Source organism: Chinchilla lanigera, unplaced genomic scaffold, assembly GCF_000276665.1.
Source record: "Chinchilla lanigera isolate Chin_1 unplaced genomic scaffold, ChiLan1.0 scaffold00078, whole genome shotgun sequence".
In the NCBI taxonomy this organism is placed as follows: domain Eukaryota; kingdom Metazoa; phylum Chordata; class Mammalia; order Rodentia; family Chinchillidae; genus Chinchilla; species Chinchilla lanigera.
The window spans coordinates 2611239-2636135 of NW_004955479.1; the positions used below are offsets into that span (position 1 = coordinate 2611239).

Sequence of the window (24897 nt, forward strand, 5' to 3'; positions counted from 1 at the left end):
TACAGCAAGTTAAGAAACTTAAGGAGATGTCTTTTGACTAGGCAGACAGAAAACCCAGACTTCAGTATCTGCCAATAACTTGTGAACCTATTCATAACCCTGAATGTATCTTTTTATCACATTCATTATTTTACTTTTAGGACAAGACAGGTACTTCAACTTATTTTTGTGTATGTTTGAGAATAACCAGAACAAATTCATTTGTTAGAAAGACTACTAAAGAAACTAGTTTTCTTTAAATTTTATAAATCCACTAATAGAGATATTTATTACAAATGGAGAAGCTTGTTCCTTTTTTAAAAAAGATAAATCTATTCTAGTAAACATACTTTCTTCCCGAACCAAAAATAATGCGGGGAATTTTTCCTTAAAAGAAAAAAGCATAAGAAAAAACTCTTTGGGAATATTACAACCTGGTTCACAGTCATGGGTCATGCTCAGTGTTCAGAGAAGGAATAACATCTGTAAATAATGATGAAATCACTAAATCATCAAAATTGCCAAAATATCAGTAATTCAGGCTGCAAGACAGAGTGGTGTGAGTTGAGTAGCATGAATGACATGACATTTCTAAAGAAATGCCTTTCTACAACAAATATTTGAATAGAACAATGCTGAAAAGTAAAGATCCTTCAAGACAGGTGTTTATAAATAAATCAATGGTGGTTTGAAAAAGGCGTATTTGTTTTGTGTAAGTAAATGCTTCTAACATACACTGACTTGTTCTCACACAAGTTAAACAGTTCTGCTGCAATTTTCTGAGACCAGTTAACTGATTACAGAACTTTTTCCCCTAAGGTTAGAAAACTGCTCCAGTGTATTAAAGGGCTTCTGCTGCACCTCTCCAAGGTCCTGGTTGGCTTGTCTCCTGAAGGGCACCTTAGCTAACAGGCAGGTTTTTGTTGTTGTTGTTGTTGTTGTTTTTTGGTAATGGGAGTCGAACTCAGGACCTCATGCTTGCCAGGCAGGTGCTGTACCACTGAGCTATACCCCTGGCCCCAGGCAGTTTCTAGCTGTATAATTTAGCTTGATGGCTGTGTTTTTGCTATCAAATAGAAACTACGCTCAGATAAATAAAATGTTATTAATAATGGGTATCTGGGAAAAACATTAGGATGTCCTTCCCTATATGAACTTTTGTTTATCACTGAAGGGACACAATAAGAATAAAAGTATTCCAGTCTCTCTTCTATCAAAGGCTCTGTACATGGAAATCCCCATTATCCCACAGGGGAGCAGTGAGGTCACTATTTTCTTGCAGGTAACTGAGCAAAAGATTCAGAAGCAACTAGGAGCAGACACTGCTCCCAAGGATATGAACACAAGATGGGTCAGATCACATCACTTTCCGCTCACAGAACTTCAGCCTGCTGAGTGCACCTGGCAATCAAGACAGTCCCCAGCTCAGTCCCAGCTCCCAGAGCCAAGTCCGCTATATCTGCTGTTCATCCACCCAGTGACATACATGTGCGTCTCCAAAGCCACCATGAGCTTCCCTGTGCCAGCCCGAACGATCCCTCCACCACACAGAGGGACCTGGTCCCAGCCAGGGCCCCCTAAGCCACTGTTCTACCTGCCCACCATTTCACCACCTACCTGCCCTTCTTCATCCTTCAGTTCAAACACTTTCTCACATCCTTTTATTAAATTCTCTAGAGCAAGACTACTGTTCCTTGGAGTTCTTTCAAAATACGTTTAACAAGTACAAAGAGAGACTTTGGAACAAAAATAACTCTAAAAGGTACATCACTAATTACCTCATTAAAATTATCAGTCCATGCTTTCAACTCAGTGGTGCAAGCCCTGAAGAGACTTGGAATTTTTCAATGTTTTAAATGTTGTTTCCAAAAAAAAATGTTGCTTCCTTTGAATTTGGGGGGCCTGATTATTTTTTAAATTCTTTACATGTTCTAGATACAAGTCCTTTATCTGAGGGACAGTTAGCTGAAATTCTTCTCACTTTGTGCGTTTCCTTTTTACTCTGTTGGTAATTTCTTTTGATGTGCAAAGACTTTTCAATAAAATGAGATCCCAGTTCTTGATTCTGTGAAATATTTCCCTCCCATGAAGTTTGAGTTTTGTTCAAAAAGAAAATTTAAAAGAAGAAAATAAATTCAGTGTTTCAGTATTAAATAAATAAATAAATAAATGTATGTCATTTCCTGGGAGAAAGAATGGAATAATTCACATTTTTATTTAATTAGAAACAATTCTTAAATTGCAAGTATCATCCAGCAAAAATTCATATCTTTTTAGGGATAATGTTTCTAAAATATCTTCAGAGTTGTAACCTTTTTGAGAAAATTTATAGGTTCCAAGCTTTCTATTTGAAAACAGAAATAAAGTCAAACTGAAGAAAATTTGGTAACAGCCATTTATTTTAGAATAATTCAAATTATGCCTTAACAGGGATATGAACTGTTATAGCTATGTCATTTGTATATTTCAAATAAAATTTTAATTTTTATTTCTGGCTCTTGAACTGAGATGATTCATTTTAATCTGAGCATATATACCAGGGCTTGTGACCACACTTTATGTGAAAAAGTGGGAAGTTATGTGGAAAACTTTCAAAAGTATTACTAAAATTTATATAATTTCAAGGAAAAAGGATTCTTTAATGCACAATCATATTATTTAGTCATTAAATATCACATATTAAAGTTTATCTGGAAATGACTTTCCTTGATGGAGACCACTATGAAGCAGCTCTGAGCAGCACTTAATATTAATCAATTGGCTTTCTATGTTTACTTGTGAGTCTGTCCCAGGCCTAGGCCCCTTGTCTGGAGAAGGGCAGCAGATTCACAGTAAGTGAATCTCTGCGAGTTACTAGTCCTGGCTAAGGCCTGTAGTGGCCTGTGACATCATGATGCCTCAAAGGACAAGATAAGGCCACAGCTGAGGATGCCTGGCTCCAACCCCAGTTAACTAGAGACTGTAGCAGCAGGTATCTCACTCCTGCTATGAATGTCCACCTGGAGATAAGATAGTTCTCCTAATTAGCATAATTTACTACCTGGGGAAGTCTTTGTACTGACTCCCTATGTCCTGCTCAGTTTCCCATGCTTTCCTTGGTATCCCTGTCCTTTATTTGAAAACCATATTAATACAGGTCGCCCAGAGAAGTTCTCTGTCTCAGCCCCCAGAGAATCTCAAATTCTGGTAGAGGGTTTCAGTCCTCCTGGAGCCCTAAAATCATACCACTTGTCTCTTTTATTCAAACCTTCACCATCCACCTGTTTGGAAGGTTGCGAGCCTGATCAGTCCGCCATAATTCCTCCTAGGTTTAATTCTCCCATCTTTGCATTTGTGATTGATTCTCTTATTTAACTCAGGAATGTGTCTAATTTTAAATGGATGTCCACAGCTTTATGTTCACCAAAGAAATTCAGTTAGGAGACAAATGTGGAAGAAAACAAGTACAAAACCAGTGCCCACATGCTGCACTCACCTCAAGGCAGCGCTGGCAGAACTGGTGACCAGCATTCAGACTGCGTGTCCTGCTACAGGAAGACCGAGCTTTGAACTTGGCACAACAGCCACTAAATCAATGGATATAGACTTACTTGACTTATATTCAACCAGAAGTATCTGAAATGTACCTACTAAGAAACAATGATAGTATGGTTTAAAATGCTGACTGTGACAGAGAACCCTTCTGTGCAAAGGACAGAAATACAAACACTGGAACTATTCATCCTTCCAACTCTGAAGTAAGACAAAGGTCCACTAAGCACCAACCCTCTTACAAAGACCGAACACTAAGACCATGAATATCATGCGCTTGTCCTGGTCCCCTGTCTCTGACACGGCACTTACATCTGCTCACATTCTTTCCTGGGCAGACATACCACTATCACTGAAGAAACAAACAGTCATGGAACTAAGTCATGGGCTCTTGTGCACACAAAAACTCTAGCGTAATTACTACACGCTATATGTAAATACTACATGTTCCACTACATACCGAGGCTTTCTATTGCCTCCTGCCCTAAATGTAAACAATTTTACCCCTAACTTGAATTACCCACTGGGCTTGTATAATCCAAGACATACAATCAGACTTTCCTACAAAGACCTTCACAACTGTACTGGTCTTAGGTTCTTCTCACTGCACACCAGCACCACAGCCCTACTTAACTTTTGCCTGTATCTGCCACATCCTTTCACCCCTCCACACTTGCATACAGTTTTTATGTGGCTCCAAATCCCTTTCACCTCTCTTCGCCACCAGAAAATCCTAGTACATTTTCAATATCCAGTTCAAATACTCCCAGTGAAGACGTCAGTAGGTCTCCACTGCTCCTGATTCCAGGTTCCTGTAGCTGTTCATATGTACATTTAATACTACATTTGACTCCGCTATTTTCTTTCTATTCTCCTCATTCACTTCATCCCTTAAGTGTCCATAACAGGCTAGATGCTCAATATATGTTTAAGGAGGAAAAAGGAAAGAAATGGAGACTTGTAAGGGAGGAAAAGACAAAGGAGAACCTGCTTGATTCTTTGACAGGATTAGAGAGAATGATAACTAGGAATTTTTACAGTTTTTTTATAATAAGGGTACCAAAAGGTTACATTTCACTCCAATGACTACTGAATCCACTGGAGCAATAAATGAAGCATAGCTAGGCTTTATAGAAATAATGCCTGTAATGAATTAAATGTATTATACCAGCAGTATGTGGTAAAATATGCATGGACTTGGAACATAGACTGTATTTGAATACTAATGACAGAGACTACCAGCTGTGTGTCTTTGGGCACTCTACCTTTTGTAAAGTAAGTCTAATCACATTGTCTTTGTTCCTTTTCTTGCTGAAACAAAACACCTGATACCCACAGTTAAAGGGGGAAAGATTTATTTAGCACACAGTTTGTAGAGGCTTCAGTCCATAATCGGCTGGTTCCAAGGCAGGGCTGCCTTGGAGGGGCATCACAGAGGAGAACCAGGTCACAGCAGCAAAAGACAACAAAAGCAAGCAAGGAAGAGACCATAGCAACTTCTTTTTGCCCCTTTTATCTTATCCAGGATGCTGAGGGTGGGTAGCACTCACACACTTAATCCTGGTGCCCTTGATCCTAGCACTGCACCATGAATCAGTCCCAGCATCACACGCTCGAGATTCAGCCACCTCTGAAAAAGCCCCACCTATGACTGCACAAGGCTTTGGGGGACCATCTAGACACAACCCATAACACACATCTAGTTGCTATGAGTATTTTCTGAGAAAACAAAGGCAAAACACTGAGCAAATGTGAACATATGTTCCTATGTTCATAAATGATACAATGAACCTTGATTTAGAAGTAAAGTTGAAGGCTTTCAACCAAAAATATAAACAATATAATAAAGATATTCTGCGTCATAGTTTAATTTTAACTTACTATTAGTAGCTATGTAACTAAAAAATTTAATAACTACATAAGAGAAAGCTTTAAACAAAGGGTCTGCAGAAAGTTCATTACTATTTAAAGAAACCCAGGTTTCCCATTACTATTTTAAACAACTGAACAGTTAAAGAGGAGAAATTTCTCCATGGCCATTAAACATGAACTTGATTTCTATTAAGGAAATCATTTAGATCTGGTTCAATTACTCTATAGTTTAAGAAAGCTTTAAAATGTTTCCACACAATAGCCATATGCAAATTCTCTAGAATAATAAAATTGAAAAAAAAATCTCCCTCTTTAAACAAAACCCACAGGTCTTTATATAAAGTACATTCACCTTCATTGCTGCCCAGTGCTGGACTGCTTGCAGTGTGTTGGCAGGTGAACACATATTAGGATCACATCCTGACAAATAATGACCTCCTGATGGTGACATTCAGCTGATGTCAACAATGTAAACTTGTCTGCTGAATCTGTTTACATTCCGCCTGAGCTGGCACTGCTTTCCTAATGCCTGTGTTAATAGCAAGGTAGAACTGCCATAACAAATGAATTTCATTTAGTCTACTGCTCAAGCCTTGGAAAGTACCCATCTAAGGCTTAAAACCAATTTCCTTTTAGCTTCAATTTTCTCTTTTAAAGAGAGGAAATTTCTGCTACTGAAATTACTTTGGAAGTCATAACATGTTCAAGTTTCTTTTCCCAGTCATTTCTGGCCTATTTTCCCATTATAATTAGATTTTAACTGTTCTTAATCCCTTCATATAAATACATGAATGTTCTTCTGTCTATGACAGTTTCACACTTACTAAGAACACATCTAATTAGGGCTGGGTGGCCAGGTTCAACCAAAATACAGCATATTCATTTCAATTTGAACTTCAGATAAACAACAAATCATGTTTCAGTACATCATGCATATCTATTGCAGGGAAATATTCATAGTAAAAAATTATAAATTGCTTACCTGAAATTCAATTTAATTGGACTCTTAAATTCAAGAACTTTAAATTAGGGTATTTACAAACTTGCATCTATAAGCCTATAATTTAACAGAAAGGTCAAATGTGTAACCCTTCATCAGAAATACTTTCTAATAGTTGCCCTCTTAGCTTTTGTTACTGCTCCCGTTGGGGGCCGGTTTACAGGGTCGCTGTAAAGGTGGTTATGAAAGAGGCGTGTTTTTCCACCCAGGCAAATGAATGATGATTTTTTTTTTTTTGCTTGAACAGCACCACTGCCCAGCTGCAGGCTCTTTTTCACAATCATTCAAGAGACACAGCAGCTCCTCACTGTCCTTAAAAAACAGCTTTCTCGGTAAAACCTGGTTTCCAGGTCTGACAAGTGAAGTGGACTAAATACAGGGAAATGGGCAACTTGGATGAATACATTCTGTTTGTTTAAATATTTATATCCAAAGTAAAAGTAACAAATGTTCTATTTTTCAAAATTAGGATAAAAGGCAAAAGGGCACAAAAGAAAAAAAGAAAACATGTGAGAGCTGCCTTGCAAAAGTTTGCCCAAGACTATCATGCCGCATTCTGCATTAACTTACACCTCCTTGAGAAGGCCTTGCCCTTGGAATCTAGTCCTCCTAACCTCCAGGCTCCTCTTTTCCAACCTCACTCGGCGTCTCACCAGCAGGCACCGTCCTCGGGCTAACACGCTGGGTGCCCCCGCTCTTGCTGTTCTGGTTTCCTGCTCATCACTTAATTTAATAAACACATATTAAAGCAATGGGAAAAATGAAGGGTTCATATTACCAACTGTTTGGTGTACGGTAGCTTGGGCTGATTATGAAAAGGGAAATTCATAATAAGCACAATACATGGACTGGAATTCAAAGGTTGAGGAGAATGTATTAGCGACATCAAGTAAAAGCCCAGTAAAAGTTTACGCGGCAATCAGAATCACAGGTCTGAATGCTGTTTCTACCTTTTATTGCCCAATGGCCTTGGGTATGCTACTGAATGCCCTAAGTTTCATCTAATATTTACTTACCTCAGATGACTATTGTTAGGTTTAAAATGAACGATATTATCTAAAGATGCAGTACGTGTATGTACCAATTCCCCATGATGAATGTATTTATTATGTATCACAAACACATACTAATAAAAATGGAAAACATTAAAAAAGAAAATGGTCCATAAGCCGCAAGACACCAGAGTAAGAACTTAGGAAAAGTCAGCAGTTGTAGAGTAAAAGAGCAAAACTGTTACAAATGTGCTGTTCGAAATGGACACCGGTGAAAGTAGCAGATCCTCACTTTACTGGCTATGAAAACTTGTGAAAATCATTTAATGTCCCTGCACTTCGTTTCCTCATCTGTATTACGTGACAGTAATGGTACCTATCTCATAAGAACTGTGAAAAGGATAAAACAGATTACTTCATGTAAAAATTATGGGAAACTATAGTTTCTGGGATGGTAAGCACCTTAGAAATGTTATCTACGTCACCACTGTTATTATTGTCATCACTATTATTTCATGAGGTAGCATTCCAGACAAGTCTTAATGGGCTGGTGACATTCGAACAAAAGACTTAAGAAGAAATTCGCAGCTAAAGGCCAGTAAGAATAAGGGTAGCGAAGAACAAACAACAGTGGCTCCGGGGTCAAAATCACAGCTTGGCCAGAGAACCTTGAACTAGGTCAGAAAGCTAGAAATGGTAGATGAAGGCTTGACTGTAGATGGGCTTGATGCAAGTGTGAGGTGTTTGAAAATACTATTATCCAATAGAAAGACTACCAAAGTCTTGGAGCAGAAAGTCTTGGTTTGGTTGTATTAGACTGACCCAACAGCACAGGTTTAGGAGTAGAAAACAAGGTAACAGAGGCAGAAAGATTAGTTAGGAGGCTCCACAGCCAGGCAAGCAAACAGTCAGAAGAGCATGCGTAAAAGCTTTCCAAATGAGAGCAGCAAAGAGGGCACACATTGCTGGGACTGGAGAACCAGTACGTGTGGGACTTGGTCACCGAGCAGGGCAAGGAATTATGGAGAGGAAGTCACAGAAGAAACTGCCTGGGAGACAGACCAGATGCAGGCTGGGTGTGAGTGGTGGGTAACTGAGAGCTGAGACCACAGCTCATTTTTGAGCAAGGAACAAGTCCTTCTGGGCTGGGTAAGAGTGAGGTCTAGACTGCCATGACAGAGAAACAGCACAACAGGAATGGAAAATGAACAAAGGCAGTCAAAGGAAGAAGCAACCAAGATGCTGATGGCACCCACGTACCCTGTAACAGAAATGCATGAAAAGTTGCTTCATGAGAAAGAGAACATCCAGTAAGTGAAGGAGACAGAAAAAAGAAGGATCAATCTGAACCTGTCATTCTCTCAGAAACCAGCAGGAACTTCTTGAGGCTAAGCTTGGAGTTCTTCCTCTCTGGCCTCACAGCACCCACTGTAAATGCTATAGAGTTCTCGTCAGAGAACAGTAGGGTTGTTTATCTACCACATACATCGGTCTGATGGCAAAAACTGAGAGAACAGATGTAGTACAGATGTGAGCAGTAAGTGAAAAGTAAATAAATGAACACATTAGTCACCCTTAAGACCTTGGCCATCCATGTCACTTTTCCATCATAAAGCTCTTCCCCAGATCACAAACTTGACTCTCAGTTACAAGTCCGTGGTCTTTCTTACCTAAGCAGCAGGACAACTTATTTTATTTGTCAACTTGCTTTAGTAGGAAGTAAATGGAATGAACAGTTTTCAAAATGCACTGCCATGTGGGCTGGGGATTTAGCTCAGCGGCAAAAGCGCCTGCCTCGCAAGCGCAAGGTCGTGAGTTCGGTTCCCGGTACCGGAGAAAAACCAAAAAAAAAAACAAAAAAAACAAAATGCACTGCCAAAAGTTACATCTTTCCATGAAGTGCCTAACCACACTTCACACCAGCACGCCTGCCTGGGGAGCACCCTGAGTAAGAGCTGGAAAGAGGGAGGAGGACAGCAGCCACACCTACGCTGGCTGTAGTACTGGTTATGGGACATCATGCTGAGACCATTATTTTAGAAAAAGATTCTGAGATTTTTAAAACTTTAAATATATACCCCTCAAGTTACAGAACACTTATATAAACTCCTTCAGGTTATTTTAAGGTCATTGCCCAGATAGTCCAACTCAAAACAGGATTTCAAAACTTTGCGTCGTTCTGCTCTTCACTCTCTGCATGTGGAGAGAAGTAAAGCGGTGAGCATCTTTCCCTTCTAAGTCTGGTTTATTTTCTACAGTGCGTTCTGCTTTCCAACCCTCACCCTGAAGAGCTATTCTCCAAGAAGCCCAGGAATCCACTAAAACAGGTTGTTCCAGTGAAATGCAGAGCCTCAGCGCAGCCTCACGCCAAGTCTCCATCTGAGCTGCCACAGGACGGAGCCCGCGAAGCAGGTATGAAAACCGGTGACTGCCAGCCAACTTGTGCCCCTCTTCCTCCAACTTCACTCAATAATGTCAGCTGGTAACTTGAAACCAAACATGTCGGGTGCATGTGTCCTTGGGAAATCCTCAAATACTACAACTGAGGATTTTCTCTACCCAGGGATCCAGCCTCCTGGCACATCACTCCATTTTTTTCAGATTCCTACATAAAATTAATGCATAGCCAGGGCTCAGAACTACTGTAAAGAAAGGAATATACTCAATAAATTAATTTTTCAGAAGTTTTACACATCTGCAATTATATGTTAGCAGCTTCACTACTTGGTGCCACTAATTATTAATATTTTACATCATCAATCCTCTTCTAAAAATCTATATACTGTAGAAGCCACTTTAAAATGACTGAAAATTTTAATGTTAAAAGAGAATTTGCTAGGTTTTGACTTAAAAGACTAATCACAGAATCTGAATGGATGCAATGAAAATTAGAAAGTAGTGCAGTCTCCTTAAGAGTTAAGAAAAAACAATTATGTTCATAGAAACTGAGACTCACTTATATCCACCGCACAATACACACACAGCACCAGGATTACAATCGCTATCTGCTAGCCCACCGCCTGACTCGACAGGGGTTAACAGGATGAGCTGTTTAAAATTAGAAGAGAAGGAAAAATAATTCCATTATGACGTCTCTGTTCTGGTCCCAAGGGACTTTTTCCGTGGTAATAAGGTCTATGACGCTAAAAAGAACTAATACTTTCAAATGAAAATGTTAACATACAGCCGGAGTGAAATAATTAAAAGGTTCACATATTTGCCTGCCTCATCATTTCAGTACAGCAAGTATTCATTTTGAAATCATCAGTCATGGAAGGAAAGATTCCAGCCTCACAGGAAGCTAAACAATTACCACAGATGAAAGTTACTGCTATCATGGTTCCCTAGGTACACAATCTTGCAGATTGATAACAAATAATACATTGCCAGCTGGTCTTTTTTAACTATAATGAAATGAAGATAAAAGCACTGTACCCATGCAAGAAGCAACAGGTTTCTTTTCACTGTTCCACAGTATCCCAGCATTCCCACAATGATAAGGAAACAGCAAACAGCAATCATGACCGGATGGACTACAGGAAAGTAAGTCAAGATGACTGCCTCCTCCACCCTGAAAGAAGAAAACCACATCCTACTGTAAGTAAGATAGAATCAAAATATTCCCAAGACACAATGGAAAACTTAACTATTATTAAGTGCTTACAAGCTCCATTGTGCTTAGGACTTTACAAAAAGGTATCTCGTGTAACCCTTACCACAATTCTGAGAAGTATATATTACAATCTCCATTCAGCGGTAAGGACAAGTAATTTTTCCCTTGTGATGTTAAGGGATCAACTCTTGAAATTTAAGAAGAAAATGCCCTTGTGAGGTTTGGCTTTCACTAGCCAAGGACAACAAAGGTAAGGGGAAGCTGACAGTGGTTTTCTTAGGGAAAAGAAGCTAGGCTGCTCTTTAGACACAGAAATTACATGACTGAGATACAGCACGGAGGACAAGCCCCTGGTGTCACCATACCCAGAAATGTCCATATGAACACACCGCCGCCTGATCCCCTCGAGGGATGGTGGCGCACCTTGACAAGAATGCTGGAAAAGGCAAGTGTCTGCAACAGACTGCAGTGGGCAGGAAAAACTGCTCTAAAGGTCGCAGAGGAGCACCACCCTGTAAATAGCTAGGAACAGCCGCATTTAAAATCCAGGATCTGAGGAAACCTAACGAAAAACTACTATCAACAATTACAGAGCTTACCTCGTTTCAGCAGTTAAAGTCAGAACATTATTCAGGTAATCCCTCATCCAAGCAGAGACAGCTAACACACTGATGGACATTAACTGTGGAGAAGAACACATACACACAGATTGTTAACCAAGGATTTATGCAACACTCACTACTATAGGATTCATAATTTTTTAAAAATAAGCATTTTGCTACATAATCTTTACAGTTTTTCCTAATTGCTTTTTGCTACCTATTGAAACTTATAATCACTACAATATACTTCAATTCATTTAGTAATCATTCCATAGCCACCAAATAGAATGCCACCGAATAGGATACAGAAAACTAAACTATTAAATGATGATTTCAGGTTCAGGGCAGAAATCACCTAAAATGTGGAAACTACAAAACAACTACATTATCAAATGTATAAGATGAGCCTAAAGCACACTATCACACTTAAAAGCAAGGCAGTGGGCAATTAAATATTGTGGAAAAGGTATCAGGAGCTGACTTAAAAGGCTTTTTACTGGCTAACATTTAACCAATATCAACATTAAAATAATAATATATACAATGGCTTACAATATATCATATGTTTTAAAATCCATAAATTCAAAATTCTCCAAACTCATTGGTCACTTGGATATTGATACTCAATTCAATATTCAGACAACTGATAAGAATGTTTATTTATATTTATCCTACTTTTCCTGTACAAGCTAAAGGGAAAACCAAAGACTGAGTGAAAATTTTTTTTGTTTGTTTGTTTTGTTTTTCTTCCAGTACTGGGAATCAAACTCATGACCTCGTGCTTGCCAGGCAGGCGCTGTGCTGCTAAGCTAAATCCCCAGTCCCTGAGTGAAAATTTTAATAGAAGAGTTTTTGCAAACATGTCCAGAAATTACACTGCCACACCAGCATTTAACAAACTCTTCTGCAACAATGAAGCTCTAGGAAAAGTTCCCCAGTTACTACCAAATTTGTTAGGTCAGGGATTCTCAGTACAGTCTGTACACTGGAATCACCTAAGATTCAAAAAATTACTGAGCCGAGGCCCATCACAGATCAATTCTTAGAGTGGGGCCTGATCATCAGAGGTGTGTAACAACTCCACTAATGTTCTAATGCGCAGGGAGAACTGAGAGCCACTACAGAGTTCTGGCTGATGATACCAGACGCCACCGGGCTCTCTTACTTCATATATAGACTCAGTGTGTCTTCCACCATGATAGAATGCCTATGAAGTGTTTTTTACCAAAAACATCAAACCAGAACCTTGTTAGGCCTCCAGCCCTATCAGTTTATGGAAAATATAGGGAACAGACTTAAAACTTGTTAAATGCCACCACAGGAATGTAATCAGTAAAATCCACCACATGAGATTATTTTACAAGACAAATTATCCGGTTTCCTCAATTTGCAAAACACTGGCAAATGAAAAAAACAAAAAGGAAAAAGGTAAGATTTAAGAGATTTGCCAGTATATGCTGACCTGGTTTGAATCCCGATTCAAGGAAATCAATTGCGAAGAGGCATTTATGTGACAACTGGGAAAATTTTAACAATGACTGGATGGCTCAAAATATTAAGAAATGATCTTTATTATTCTAAGTGTAAAAATGGATTAAGTTTATTTGTAGGGTTGAAATATATTTTTACTTACAGGACAAGAAGCACTGAGCCCTCAGTGATCACAAAGAATCTAGTACAGACACGTAGACTGAGCTAAGCCTCTAAAGACAGCTCTCCTTTTAAAAAGGAAAGGTGCATACTGTACAGGCTGGTCCTGAGCTCTTCGTGCTAACGGATTTTCCTCATTTTTAACTTGAGAGACAAGGTCTTAGTCTGGAGCTCCAAAGCCTAGGTGCTTGGGTTTTTAATCCCGATTCTGCCGCTTTTGGTCTGTAGCCCCTCATCAGGTCATTTATCTGTGCTTCATGGCACTTTTTACAGTTTTTCATTGTTTTGTGTGTATATTTATTGCTTACGTCCTCCAAGAGACTGTAAAAAGGACAGGATCTTGTTTGCCCTATTCACTGTGAATCTGAGTCTAGCCCAGTACAAAGCAGAAAGACAGTAGGTACTAAGCACATACTTACAAACAAATGACAACAGTGAACTAACTAGCTGGTTTCCCAAGCAGGCAGGCATTCCTCACTATTCAAGAGGGTGCAAAGCTCTCCTGGGAGCCTTTATTTAGAAAGCCTGTTTCGTGGCCACTGTTTGTGTTTTGAAAGTCTCATTCCTGCCTTACACACTCCTTATACCAGCATTTAAAGCTAAGTCTCTGGCATAATGGTAATCAATGTTCATTAAAATGCTAGAAGTTCTTAAAAATCAGGTTGTGTTGAATTTTACTACACTGTGGTAATAAATGTAAGGCGTATTTCAGAAAGATTTCCATCAAAATAGAAAAGACCTTGAGAATTTAGGAGTTATCATGCAGGTTTTAGAAAAGCTTCCAGTGAGAACACATTTTCAATATGATTTAGTTTTTAAAAAATTGAGTTTTGAAAAATTTAAACATATACCAAGGTGGAAAGCAAAGTATAGTTAATCTTTATTTACCCATTACCTAGTGTTAATGTTTATCAATACACCCTCCCCCTGCCTTACCTAACCCTAATACATCATGACTGCTTATCAGACCATATCTCACACTCAGGCCACCAAACACCTGCCCTAACCAACCCTGTCATTCAACCGGGCCAGAAGCCTCAGCCACCCCTTCCTGTGGGAACCACAGTAAGAACACGGCCATGGTCCCATCTCTCCTTCTGCCTGTGATCAACCTATGCATCCTGCTGCCCCCCATAGTGACACAACATCACTGTGTCCATGCAGTCTGTGAGTACAACGTACTGTCTTTTCAATGGCAGTCATCTACGGACCTTTTGCCTTAGACACCTAGTAACAATAATACATACTAAGCCGGGTATGGTGGCTCCTGCTTGTAATTCTGGCACTTCAGAGGCTGCGGCAGGAGGAGCTCTGCCAGTTCAAGGCTAGCCTGGACTACAAAGTGAATTCAAGGCCAGCCAGAAATATATAGTGATACCCCACTTCAAAAAACAAACAATAACATCTACTAAAAATAAAACCTACTAAAATACTACAGGCTAGCACAGGACCATGAGGAGGCTGTTGATTAAATCTGAGATTGTGTGTGTCTCCTGACTTAGCTAAATTTGGGTCTTTAAGTACCTTATAAATGACACATAGAGAGAACAGCCTATTAGCATTCTCTTTTGTTTAATTATCTTTAATTATTTTGCAGTTACATTTAACTCCACTCAAAGTAATAACTGACATTGGTACTTCCCTCCTTGAATTTCTTACAGACTGTTTAGTCCATTTTCAAAATTGTAGCTATGAGTCAGGTGTCAGTAAGTTATCTGATTCTTCATTGGTTGTAATTTCTTAACAGTGGTCATCATTATACACAGTTGTTATTTATAACCAAAAACAGTGTATCTCTTTTGAACAAGTTTTTTTTTGTACTGTAGGACAATTAAATGAGTGTCTAAGTCAGGGATGAGTCCTCTTTGACATAAACAGTGGCCACGAAACAGGCTTTCTAGATAAGGGCTCCTGGGGGAGCTCTGCACCCTCTTGACAAGTGAAGAATGCCTGTCCGCTTGGAAAACCAGTTAACTGTGTGGTTTACTGTTGTCATTTGTTTGTAACCATTTATTGAATACTTACTATCTGCTTCACACTGGGCTACATTCAGAGATCACAATGAATAGAAGAAACAAGACCGTGGTCTTTTTGCAGCCCCTTGGAGGACACAGGCAATAACTACATACATGAAATAACAAAAAAACTGAAGCATGAAGTCTTTCTTCCAATCAAAAAATACATATCGATCGCCTGCTCTTTGTGCCATGCCCAAGGGGTGAGAAACAGAGACTGTGGTGCAGTTAAGCAGGAATGACACCCACTAACTCAAAATTTACACATAAATATGTAACTGCGGAGTGTACTGAGTGCTAGGAAGAAACAGCACAAGGTGCTCTGCGAACTCCTGTTAGAATGCCTGACCCATTTCACAGTGCCAAAGGGACTTCTCCCAGACAGCTAAGATCTGAAGAATGCTGTCAAGTTAATGAGGAGAGGGCTTGTAAAGAACCTTCCAGTCAGAAAAAAGAGCCAAAGCCCAAGGGTGGAAGGCAGCGTTACACATTAGAAGGGAACTGGTACATGGTAAGGTCAGGCAAGGGTGGGACGGCCGAGTGTTAGAAGCCACCTTAACGTGTACCGTCTTGACCGTACCACGATGGGAAGCCACTGAACTTTAAATTCCACATAGGAATCTCAACTCTACTCCTTTTCATCTATATGGCTTCAGATACACTGTTCAATTCTTTCCTCAGCTTCAGTTATTTATAAAATGTTATTTTAAAAATTCTACTTCACAGAAGATCCCTATGATTACTAAGAAGAGTGGGACCCATATATAATCCCTATTTATCACAAGTCATTTTTGACCTAAGAGCTCTCTTTCAATTTTTCTCAGTCAGTTTACAACACTAGACTCACTGAAATCAGTTCAGAAATGGGATCTTCAGATATCTGAAGGTCTACCAGGCCGGGCATGGGAGCGGGCCTAGGACACAGAGCTGCCTGTCTCAGTGTGGCGGTGTTTCCCTCCTACCATGTTTCCTGTATTGGTAAATGGTATAAACAACCTTTCAACCCTGCAAACTGGCAACCTGGGAGACAGCCTGAACCTCTCCCTCTCCCTCTCCCTCTGCCTCTGCCTGACATCTAATTAGTCTCAAGTTCTTCAGATGGCTCCTGTGAGGCATCCGGCTAAGTCCGCCCCCTTTCCTGCTGCTTTTGATCAGTTCAGGTCCTCCTCCTCTATATAATCTCCTAATAACAGAACTTTCCAGCTCACAGATTCTACCTTGAATCCACCTTTCACTCACCTCAGCAGACCAACGATCCAGCACTCCAGCTTACAGCTGTCCCTTGTGGCTCCTTCTCAACTTTGGTTTCCTCTCCCCACAACTCCCTCCTAGAGAATAAAGCTTAACCTTTTGAGCAGGTCGCACAAAGCCTCTCAGCCACCCTTGAACCTATCTCTGGAACCTCGTTTCCTACCAGCTTCTTCCCACACTGCGACCATGACAAAGCTGTCTGCAAACGGCACCACACACACTTCCCAACTCCACCCTGTCCACTCCTGCTGGTCCTTCTGCCTGCAGACGCCCGACCTGGCCTTTCTACCCCACTGCTTCCCCAGGCCAGCTCACACAGCACCAGAGTGCAGAGATTGTCTCTAGACTCCCTCTGTACTGAACCATGGACTTCCTCCCTCTCAAAGCTCTCTGGACAGATCTTATAGAGCAATTATCCTCTCATTTCCCGTTTTCTACCCGCCCAACACACCCTAAAGAAGAAAGATACAGACTGTTGTCCAGCTTCCCACCACAGAGAAGAATACTCAGTAGAGGGATCCAATGCATGTTAGGTGAATGAGTAAAAATATATCTACATTAAAGGGACATGGTTTATCTTGCTAGATAAGCTAACCCTTAGAGATCTTTAACAAAATCAGAAGATGCTTTAACAAGAACAAAGCTTTCCACTGAAAACTAGAAGTATCAGTTGAGACGTTTGGCAAATGACAATATAGAGATTTAAAACTCAAGATAGAGGCTGGCTAGATGTTCTCAAAACTCCTTTATACAACGAACATTTCATTCTACTAAGTCCCACCAGTTTCCTCCAACAGGAGCTACATGTTGTAGCTATACCCAGAATATTAGTCAAAATAAACAGTAACAACACAAAGCATTATCCTACAGGAAACAAGCAACAGAGTAAGTGGCTTTCTCTTTAGGCATTAATTCCAGTCCCATTAAGGGTCTCAAAACAATTTCATCTTCAATGACTGATTTTACTCAAGGAGTTAAAAAAAAATCAGACAGCAGCAAATACAGTGCATGCCTGTAGCAAGAAACTACTCTGACTGAACTCAGTAACAAACCCTCATGTTATTAAGTCAAAATTGTGACTTACGTATGCAATTCAGACATCTCACTAATAATGGTATTTTATGCTAATTTTCCAAATTAGTTCTTTTCTTTTTAAAATTTATATTTTCCCTTGTAATTAATCTGTAATAATAAAAATTACACACATTTATGGGCTTCACTGTGAAATTTCAACACATGCAGTCAGTGTGTGCTGATCAGGTCAGGAAAGCAATTCTTCAGCTGTCACTCTTTGATGCCTATATTGCTGTGGTTATCATATGTAATTAGCCTCACAGCTCCTCCACATTTTCTCAAGTAATGCAACAAATTATTTGAAGTTCAAGGAAATATTTACAAAAAAAACACATGTATTACTTTGTAGAAATGTATTTAATAAATTACACAGCAGGGTATTTATCACACCTTGCCTTGCAAAATTCTTAGAAAATGCTAGTTCTCAATAATACTTAGAAATAGGAAACTTTCTATATGGGGGACCAAATCTGGTTCTGCTAGGATCTAATTATAGAACAACAAGTCTTGCACCAAGTTGTTTTTGACACAGGACTGTATGTGTACCCATGTTCTCTGAGTATTATTATGAAATGTACCCCTATAGTTTCCCCCAAGTGGATCACAGTCAAAAAACAAGCTCTTAAATCCTTCAGCTGTCTGCAAATATCACCTACAGTCTCCCATATGGTAAGTGATAACAACAATTTCTCTTCAAAGATGACAGATGTTTATAACCATCTACCTGGACTTTTTAAAAATACGTCAAATCTGCTAGCAAGGAGAATGTCGAAGAGATCTGGACCTTAGTTACACTTCTGCCTGTACAAAGAGAAAATGAACAAGGAATTCAAACTTTTAGAACCTCTGTTCACTCATCGTAAAAACACAGAAGCCACAGTAGGAGCTTTCCTTCTTCAAAAATGTTCTTATTTACTGAAACGTAAAATAAATCCTTGACTATTTGTGCTGCTACTACAATGCAAATGTAACACGTCTATTTCACGCTCTCCTGCTTGCTCCCCTCTGCCTTGTTGGAAATCAGTACCTTCGGCACTTTTCCTTTAACAGGGGACATCAAAGAAGAGGGCAGGGAGCACATGTAATGCCACGAAGGAAAGGGCAACATTAAGCCAGCTGATGTACGGCTCTGAGACCACTTGTGGGTACCATCTACAGGAACATCTATTACAATTGACCCAACAGTGCCGTGGATCCAATCTGGATGGTAGTTTTTTAAAAATCATGAGCTCTTCCTGTATTAGAGTGACCACCCATCCTGGCTCTGACCAGGAGAGACTCACTTTAAAACCTCCAGTGTTCTGGTGTATTCGGAGACATCTCCTGCACTTTGCTGTCATTCTGGATTGCATGATAATGAGAATGCTTATGGCTACCCTACAGGCAGTGCAGAATGTCTCATTCTACACAACCACTTCTGTGCAGTTAGCAGCAGGGAACTCCACTGTGTGGATGCAGCTCGAGACTACGGCTGGTGGGTCAGACGTGTGCAGCTGCTGTTCACATCCCTGTTAAGGGCAGAACGGGCTCCCAAGAAGCTGCCGTATACTTATTCTCAAAACACGTTTCTCAAGAAGCACACAGTGGCTGCAGAGCTCAGGTCTTTGTTTAGCTGAATACATATATAGGACCTCTGCTGTGCAAGTGAAGGAATTTTTCATGGTTAAAGTTTATTTTCAGAGCACAAATATTTACTATAAGGCTCTCCACTGTTCCTTAGAAAGAGCTGAGAAAATGTGACTGCAATTCATACCATAAAGCTGGGACATAAATTTAAAAAATAATATTTCAGCATGACTACATAAATGCCCTTTGGATGAAAACTCGCACTTACCAACAATTTGACTCTTCAGGGTCTGCAAGCGCCAAGTTACTGAGGGCCAGAGAAAAAGCAGCAGAATACTGTGTCTTGTTGCATCTACCTGGCATGCATCCCCAAAGCATGAGTGAGATTTCTGCTTCCTTAGGCTTTGTTTTGTGTTTCTTTTCATATTTAAGGAGGGTAGATCCTCTCTGGTGCTACTATGTTTAATAATGGTAGTAAAAAAAGAAAACTATTACATATAGTGAGAAATGAGGATTAAACCCTGCAGACAGAGCATCAAACCTCCAAAAAATTATAAACAAATGTGATTTGATGAATGTCAGCTTCAAAAATTTCCAAAGAGTACCATTTTATTCCTATTTGTAATAGCCGAAAATTAACATCCAAGAACAACGAACGCTCATAAAGCAACAGAAATCACCTTTAAAATACACAAAAGCTTTCATTTCTTTAACTAGTAGCCATTTAAATAGTAAAGTGTAGTAAACTTGAAGTGATGATAACCACACAGCGCTGCTGCAGTGTAGACAAGAGTGTGACTCATGGTTGCAAAAGAGCTCCTGGAAGCCAAGGGCGGCCGCACAGACCTCTAATTCCCGCACTCAGGAGGCTGAGGCCGGAGGATCACTGAGTTCAAAGCCAGCACTGACTATACATAGTAAGACCTTGTCTCAAAAAAAAGAGTGTGTATGCCTGCTGCCAGAGCAGGACTGCACCAGGCTCTAGTTCATCACAGCACAGCAGGAACACTCAAACAGATGGCAAACCAAGGTGGTGCACCCACAACAACACAAAGAATCAGAGCATTTCTGATCCTGAATGCGCTCTGGATTGTGCCCCTTTAAACAACAATGCCTCCCACTTAAAAAAAAATACTCAACATGTACTTTTTCACTCAAAAAGAAAAAAATTATTCAATTTGATCTTCAATCCCAGAAAGCAAAACAAAATTGTATGAGTTCTCAGTACGCTCCTGATTAGGATTTGTTCTTCTCTTTTGTAAAATCCCAGTGGGACAGAGAAAGCTAATGGGTACTAATACCATAGAAACAGACAATATGTTTATTAAAATGCAGAGTTGCCAGGTGTGGTGGTACACACCCGTAATCCTAGCACTCGGGAGGCTGAGGCAGGAAGACTGCCGAGAGTTCAAGGCCAGCCTGGGCTACAAAGTGAGCTCAAGGCCAGCCTGAACTGCATAGTGAGACCCTGTCTCAAAAAAAATAAAGTAAAATAAAATAAAATGCACAGTGAAGAATGAACTGCACCACCCTCTGAACCCCTGGGTGGACAGTCTCTGTTCATAATCAAGATGTGAAGTCTGGTTTGAATGAGAATTAAAAGTAGATACGTAAGTCTTGTTCCTGACTTTTTTCAGGGGCGGGGGCAGCTCAGACCAGAAGCATCAGTGTTACAGAGGAGCCGATTTAAAATGCTGAGGGCTGGGGATGCAGCTCAGTGGCAGAGCACTTGCCCAGCTCGCCCAGCATGCATGGGGCCCTGGTTCAATTTATAACACTGAAAAAAATGCTGACTCTCACACCAGCCAGCGACGCAGTAAATCCCAATCTGCACTTCGGCAGGACACACAGGTGACTGTGGGCACACTGGTTGAGAAGCCTCCTCTGGAGGACTTGGAATGAACAGGTGGACAGCTAATCCCTCCTGCTAAAGATGTTACTTGGCTGCTCCAAATACATTCTCCACTGGTCCCAGCAATACAACTTTGACTATTCTTGCATAAAAAACAAAACTGGGCTTCAAATTTCTGTTCTGCCACTTACTAGCAAGTTACTAAACTTCTGAATACTGGTCTCTTTACCTAAAGAAAGGGGAATAAGAAGAAAAACTACTTCACAGGGTTGTCAGGAGAATTACAAGACAGAGAAATGTAAGGATGCTAAGAACTGTGTCCGGCAGAGGAGTAAAAATTGCTTCTACTTGGTAATAAAACAGAAAACACTGCTCTAGCCTTGAAAAATAGTGCTAATTTTACCAAAGTTAGTGTGAGTATTCAAACAATTCCAATAGAAGTTCCAGTAGATACTTTTAATTAGAAAAAATAATCTTAAGGTCTATATGAAAAAAGAAACCTTATAAAAGACAAGAAGTATAAATTTAAATGTAAAAGAACATACACAATTCTCTAGAAAAATTATATTTAAAAAGAATATACAAAACTCTAACTAGGCCAGGCATGGTGGTGCATGCCTGCAATCCCAGCACTTGGGAGGCTAAGGCAGGAGGACTATCAAAAGTTCAAGGCCAGCCTGGGCTGCACAGTGAGTTCAAGGACAGACTAAAGTACATAGCAAGACCCTATTTCAAAAAAGAAAGAAAAAGTAACTATTGCATAGCAGCAAATAACATCAATGAAACCAACAACCAGTAGGGCAAACTTAGATGCTAACTATGAAAGTCAATGATATGAAATATGAAATAAAACCTTATTATATATTATATACATCTTATGTACATGTAAACGGTATATAGCTGATGCTTACTGGTAGTGGGGGAGATACAAAATAAAGTAACAGTGAGGTGACACTTTAAATGTTCCAGAGTGACAAAAATTAAAATGTACCATCACACCAAAAACACGGCAACAAATATTTGTGTACACATAATGATGTGTTTTCGTGCTTTCATTACTAAGGGTTAGGTTTCCAGGACAAGGCTGCCAGATCAAATGAACTGTAACAGTGGTTGCAGGGGCAGCATTGCTAATCATAAAAATAATAACTGCCACTATTACTAGCACAAATACAGTAGCAACCTACTTCCTGGTAATCTATTTGAGATTATCAATATTATAGGAATAAAAACTGCACAGAATACTACTACCTAGATAGCACTATGTGCCAGAGCTCTAAGTGCTCTGTATACATAATTCTAACTTTCACAACAGCTCTAAAAAGTAGGAATTATACCTATTTTAAAGATCTATGGGGCTGGGGATTTAGCTCAGCGGCAAAAAGCGCCTGCCTGGCAATCGCAACGTTGTGAGTTCGGTTCCCGGTACCGGAGAAAAACCAAAAAAAAAAAAAAAAAAAAACAAAGACCTATGAAACAGATACTGAACATGCCTACAAACACAGGAATAACTGTCAGCTATTTTTACGTTGGCTGTACATCTTGTTTTTGTTATTACTGTTGGTGTCTTTACATCTTTTGACATGGCAATTCCACCCCTAAGACTAGCCCAACTGAGAGGAAGCAATTTAATGAAAAGAAAAATCATGAAAGTGTATGAATGAAAATGGTAAATGTGAACAGGTATGAGTAATTTAACTGCATATGAAATTAAGATACAGGAGAGCATATTAGTGGAAAACCGCGGTTCCTCCACTAGAGAGGCGGTGTCACTGGAAGAGGAGCTTCGGAAAGAGGGAAGCCATCCAAAGAAATCGACAAGTAGAACACACACATGCAAAGTGAGAAAGTTGAAGGGTAGACACCAATAAAAAAAATAACATTTTTCCTCTCTCTGGGACACAAAGAACACTGGAGTAGTTGAAGGAAGTGATAGTTTTGGAAAATTTCATTTTTCAGAAGAGCAGTAGTTTCATAAATGATTAGGTTTTTCTGTTGGCACAATACAAATTGTCAAGAAATTTCCTGAAGCTTCATTTTTTTTATATTGAAAAACAAAAATATCTTAGCAATGTCAAGGTTCAAAACTGAACAAGGCTACATATAACAAGCACTATTTAAATGCAAGAAAGTTGAGTTTTTGTTCCTGGCACCGGCCCCATTAGAATATCTGACCTTTGGCAAGTCATTGGACTTGCTCTTAATTTCCTCATTCACAAAGAAAGGAAGTTCAACCAGGCCATCTTTAAAGTTCCTTTTAGTGATAGGATGTGATGACGCTATAATTAAAACATCATGTAGACAAATGAAAAATTAGCAAGTAGGAGTAATAATTACATATTTTAAAAGAAAGTGAGTTAAAAATCTTAATAGGCAGTAATTTAAAAACTACATAAAGATCACTTATATTTCCAAATGATAAATCTGACTGTTCAATGGTTTTATAGGTTGAGAAAAAAATAAAGTTACCATTTTAGCTATCTTTTAGATTACTCACTGAACTAAAACCTAGTTTCTCACTTTAAACTGGTACCATCCATAAGAAGCAGTTTAACCAAAATGTCACCCTTTAGAAATCATGTGTAACTGACTGCCTTCTCAAAAAAAGGCTGGTCAATGCCAGTCAGCCAGTCAAATAAAGTAACTCTACCTTATAATTTTTAGCAGGGAATTTTGAATATAAACTATTGACTAGACATTTTTAAAAACAGCAAAAAAAAAAAACACCAAAAAAACAAAAAACAAAAAAAAACCCTGCTTAAGCATGACAGCCTCCTGAAACAAACATCGGAGTTTCAGTTTTATATTTTCCCAAGTCTTATAAATGATAATGTGACTATGAATAACAGTATGAAAATTCTGCGTGAATATAAAGCACAGAAAATCACTCACAGGGCGTAAAAATTTATATATTTCATTTCCACAGTTACGAGATTTTCCAAAAGCATACACGAAATTCCTTGAACTTTGCCAACTTAGAAATACTTACGTGGAAATCACCTTTCAGACTGTATGGAATGTCCTAGAAGAATCTATCCAGTCTTTTGATAGGATATCTAGGTATGAATTCCTACAAAATTGCTTGCCCCAACCAAGTTTTATGGGTAGGGTGACATAAGAAAAAAAACGATGCAGTTATCTAAAATTCCTGAGAACAAGTGGTTCCCTAAGTAGTACGTCATAATTTTCTTATCTACCAGTGCAAGCACGTGCATTTATTTATATCCCTAGATTAACTCCAGGTCTAATTTTACTGACACTAGTATCCAGACGCGGATTTCTTTTTTCTAATTACAAATGGACCTTGAGCTAGATCAAAGACATTTTAAGAAGGTCAAATTTTACTTCTCTGACAGATGGAGGGTGCGATTCCAGGAAACTAACGCCGAGGCGTGCCCCCCGGCGCGTTATCTGGGGGCTGGAAGACCCGGTCCAGCCGTGCCCACCTGTCGGGGAGGAGTGGAACCGCTCGACTTACCCAAAACAGCAGATTGAGGGCGTACAGCAGGCAGCGCAGACACTTCACGGAGTCCTCTCGGGCCATCGTGAGCCTCGGCCGGGAGCAGCGCCATCCTTCAGCACATCCTGCCGCGGCGGCCCGAGCAGCGGCGCTCTGCGGGCGGGGAGACGGCTCAGCCCCGCGCCGCCCGCCGCCCGTCCGTCCCCGCCCCCGCCCGCCCGGCCCGACGCTCGCTGCCGCGCTCCTCTGAGACTCCCCCAGCGAAAGCTGCTGGTTAAAGTCTAACAGAAGCTGGGCTCCAAAAGTTGCAAAGTGGCTTCAGATAACACCTGCCGGGCAGGGGCGCACCCCCCCCGGGATGAGCGGAGGGCTCGGCGCGTTCTCGGGACGGCCCGGGGTCTCCGGAGCTCCGCCCCGCCCCGCCCCGGGGTCCGCGGGCT

The 24897-nt window shown here is 40.0% G+C and overlaps 1 protein-coding gene across 1 annotated transcript in view; it reads right to left on the reverse strand.

Annotated features, from left to right (window-relative positions):
* The window catches only part of Tspan12 (tetraspanin 12), a gene marked incomplete in the record, with an annotated part of 65948 nt that overhangs the window by 40302 nt on the left and 749 nt on the right, over positions 1-24897 (reverse strand). Inside the window, 3 exon segments of the mRNA XM_013503288.1 lie at positions 10810-10945; positions 11587-11669; positions 24476-24610. Coding sequence (XP_013358742.1) covers positions 10810-10945; positions 11587-11669; positions 24476-24610 — 354 coding nt within the window.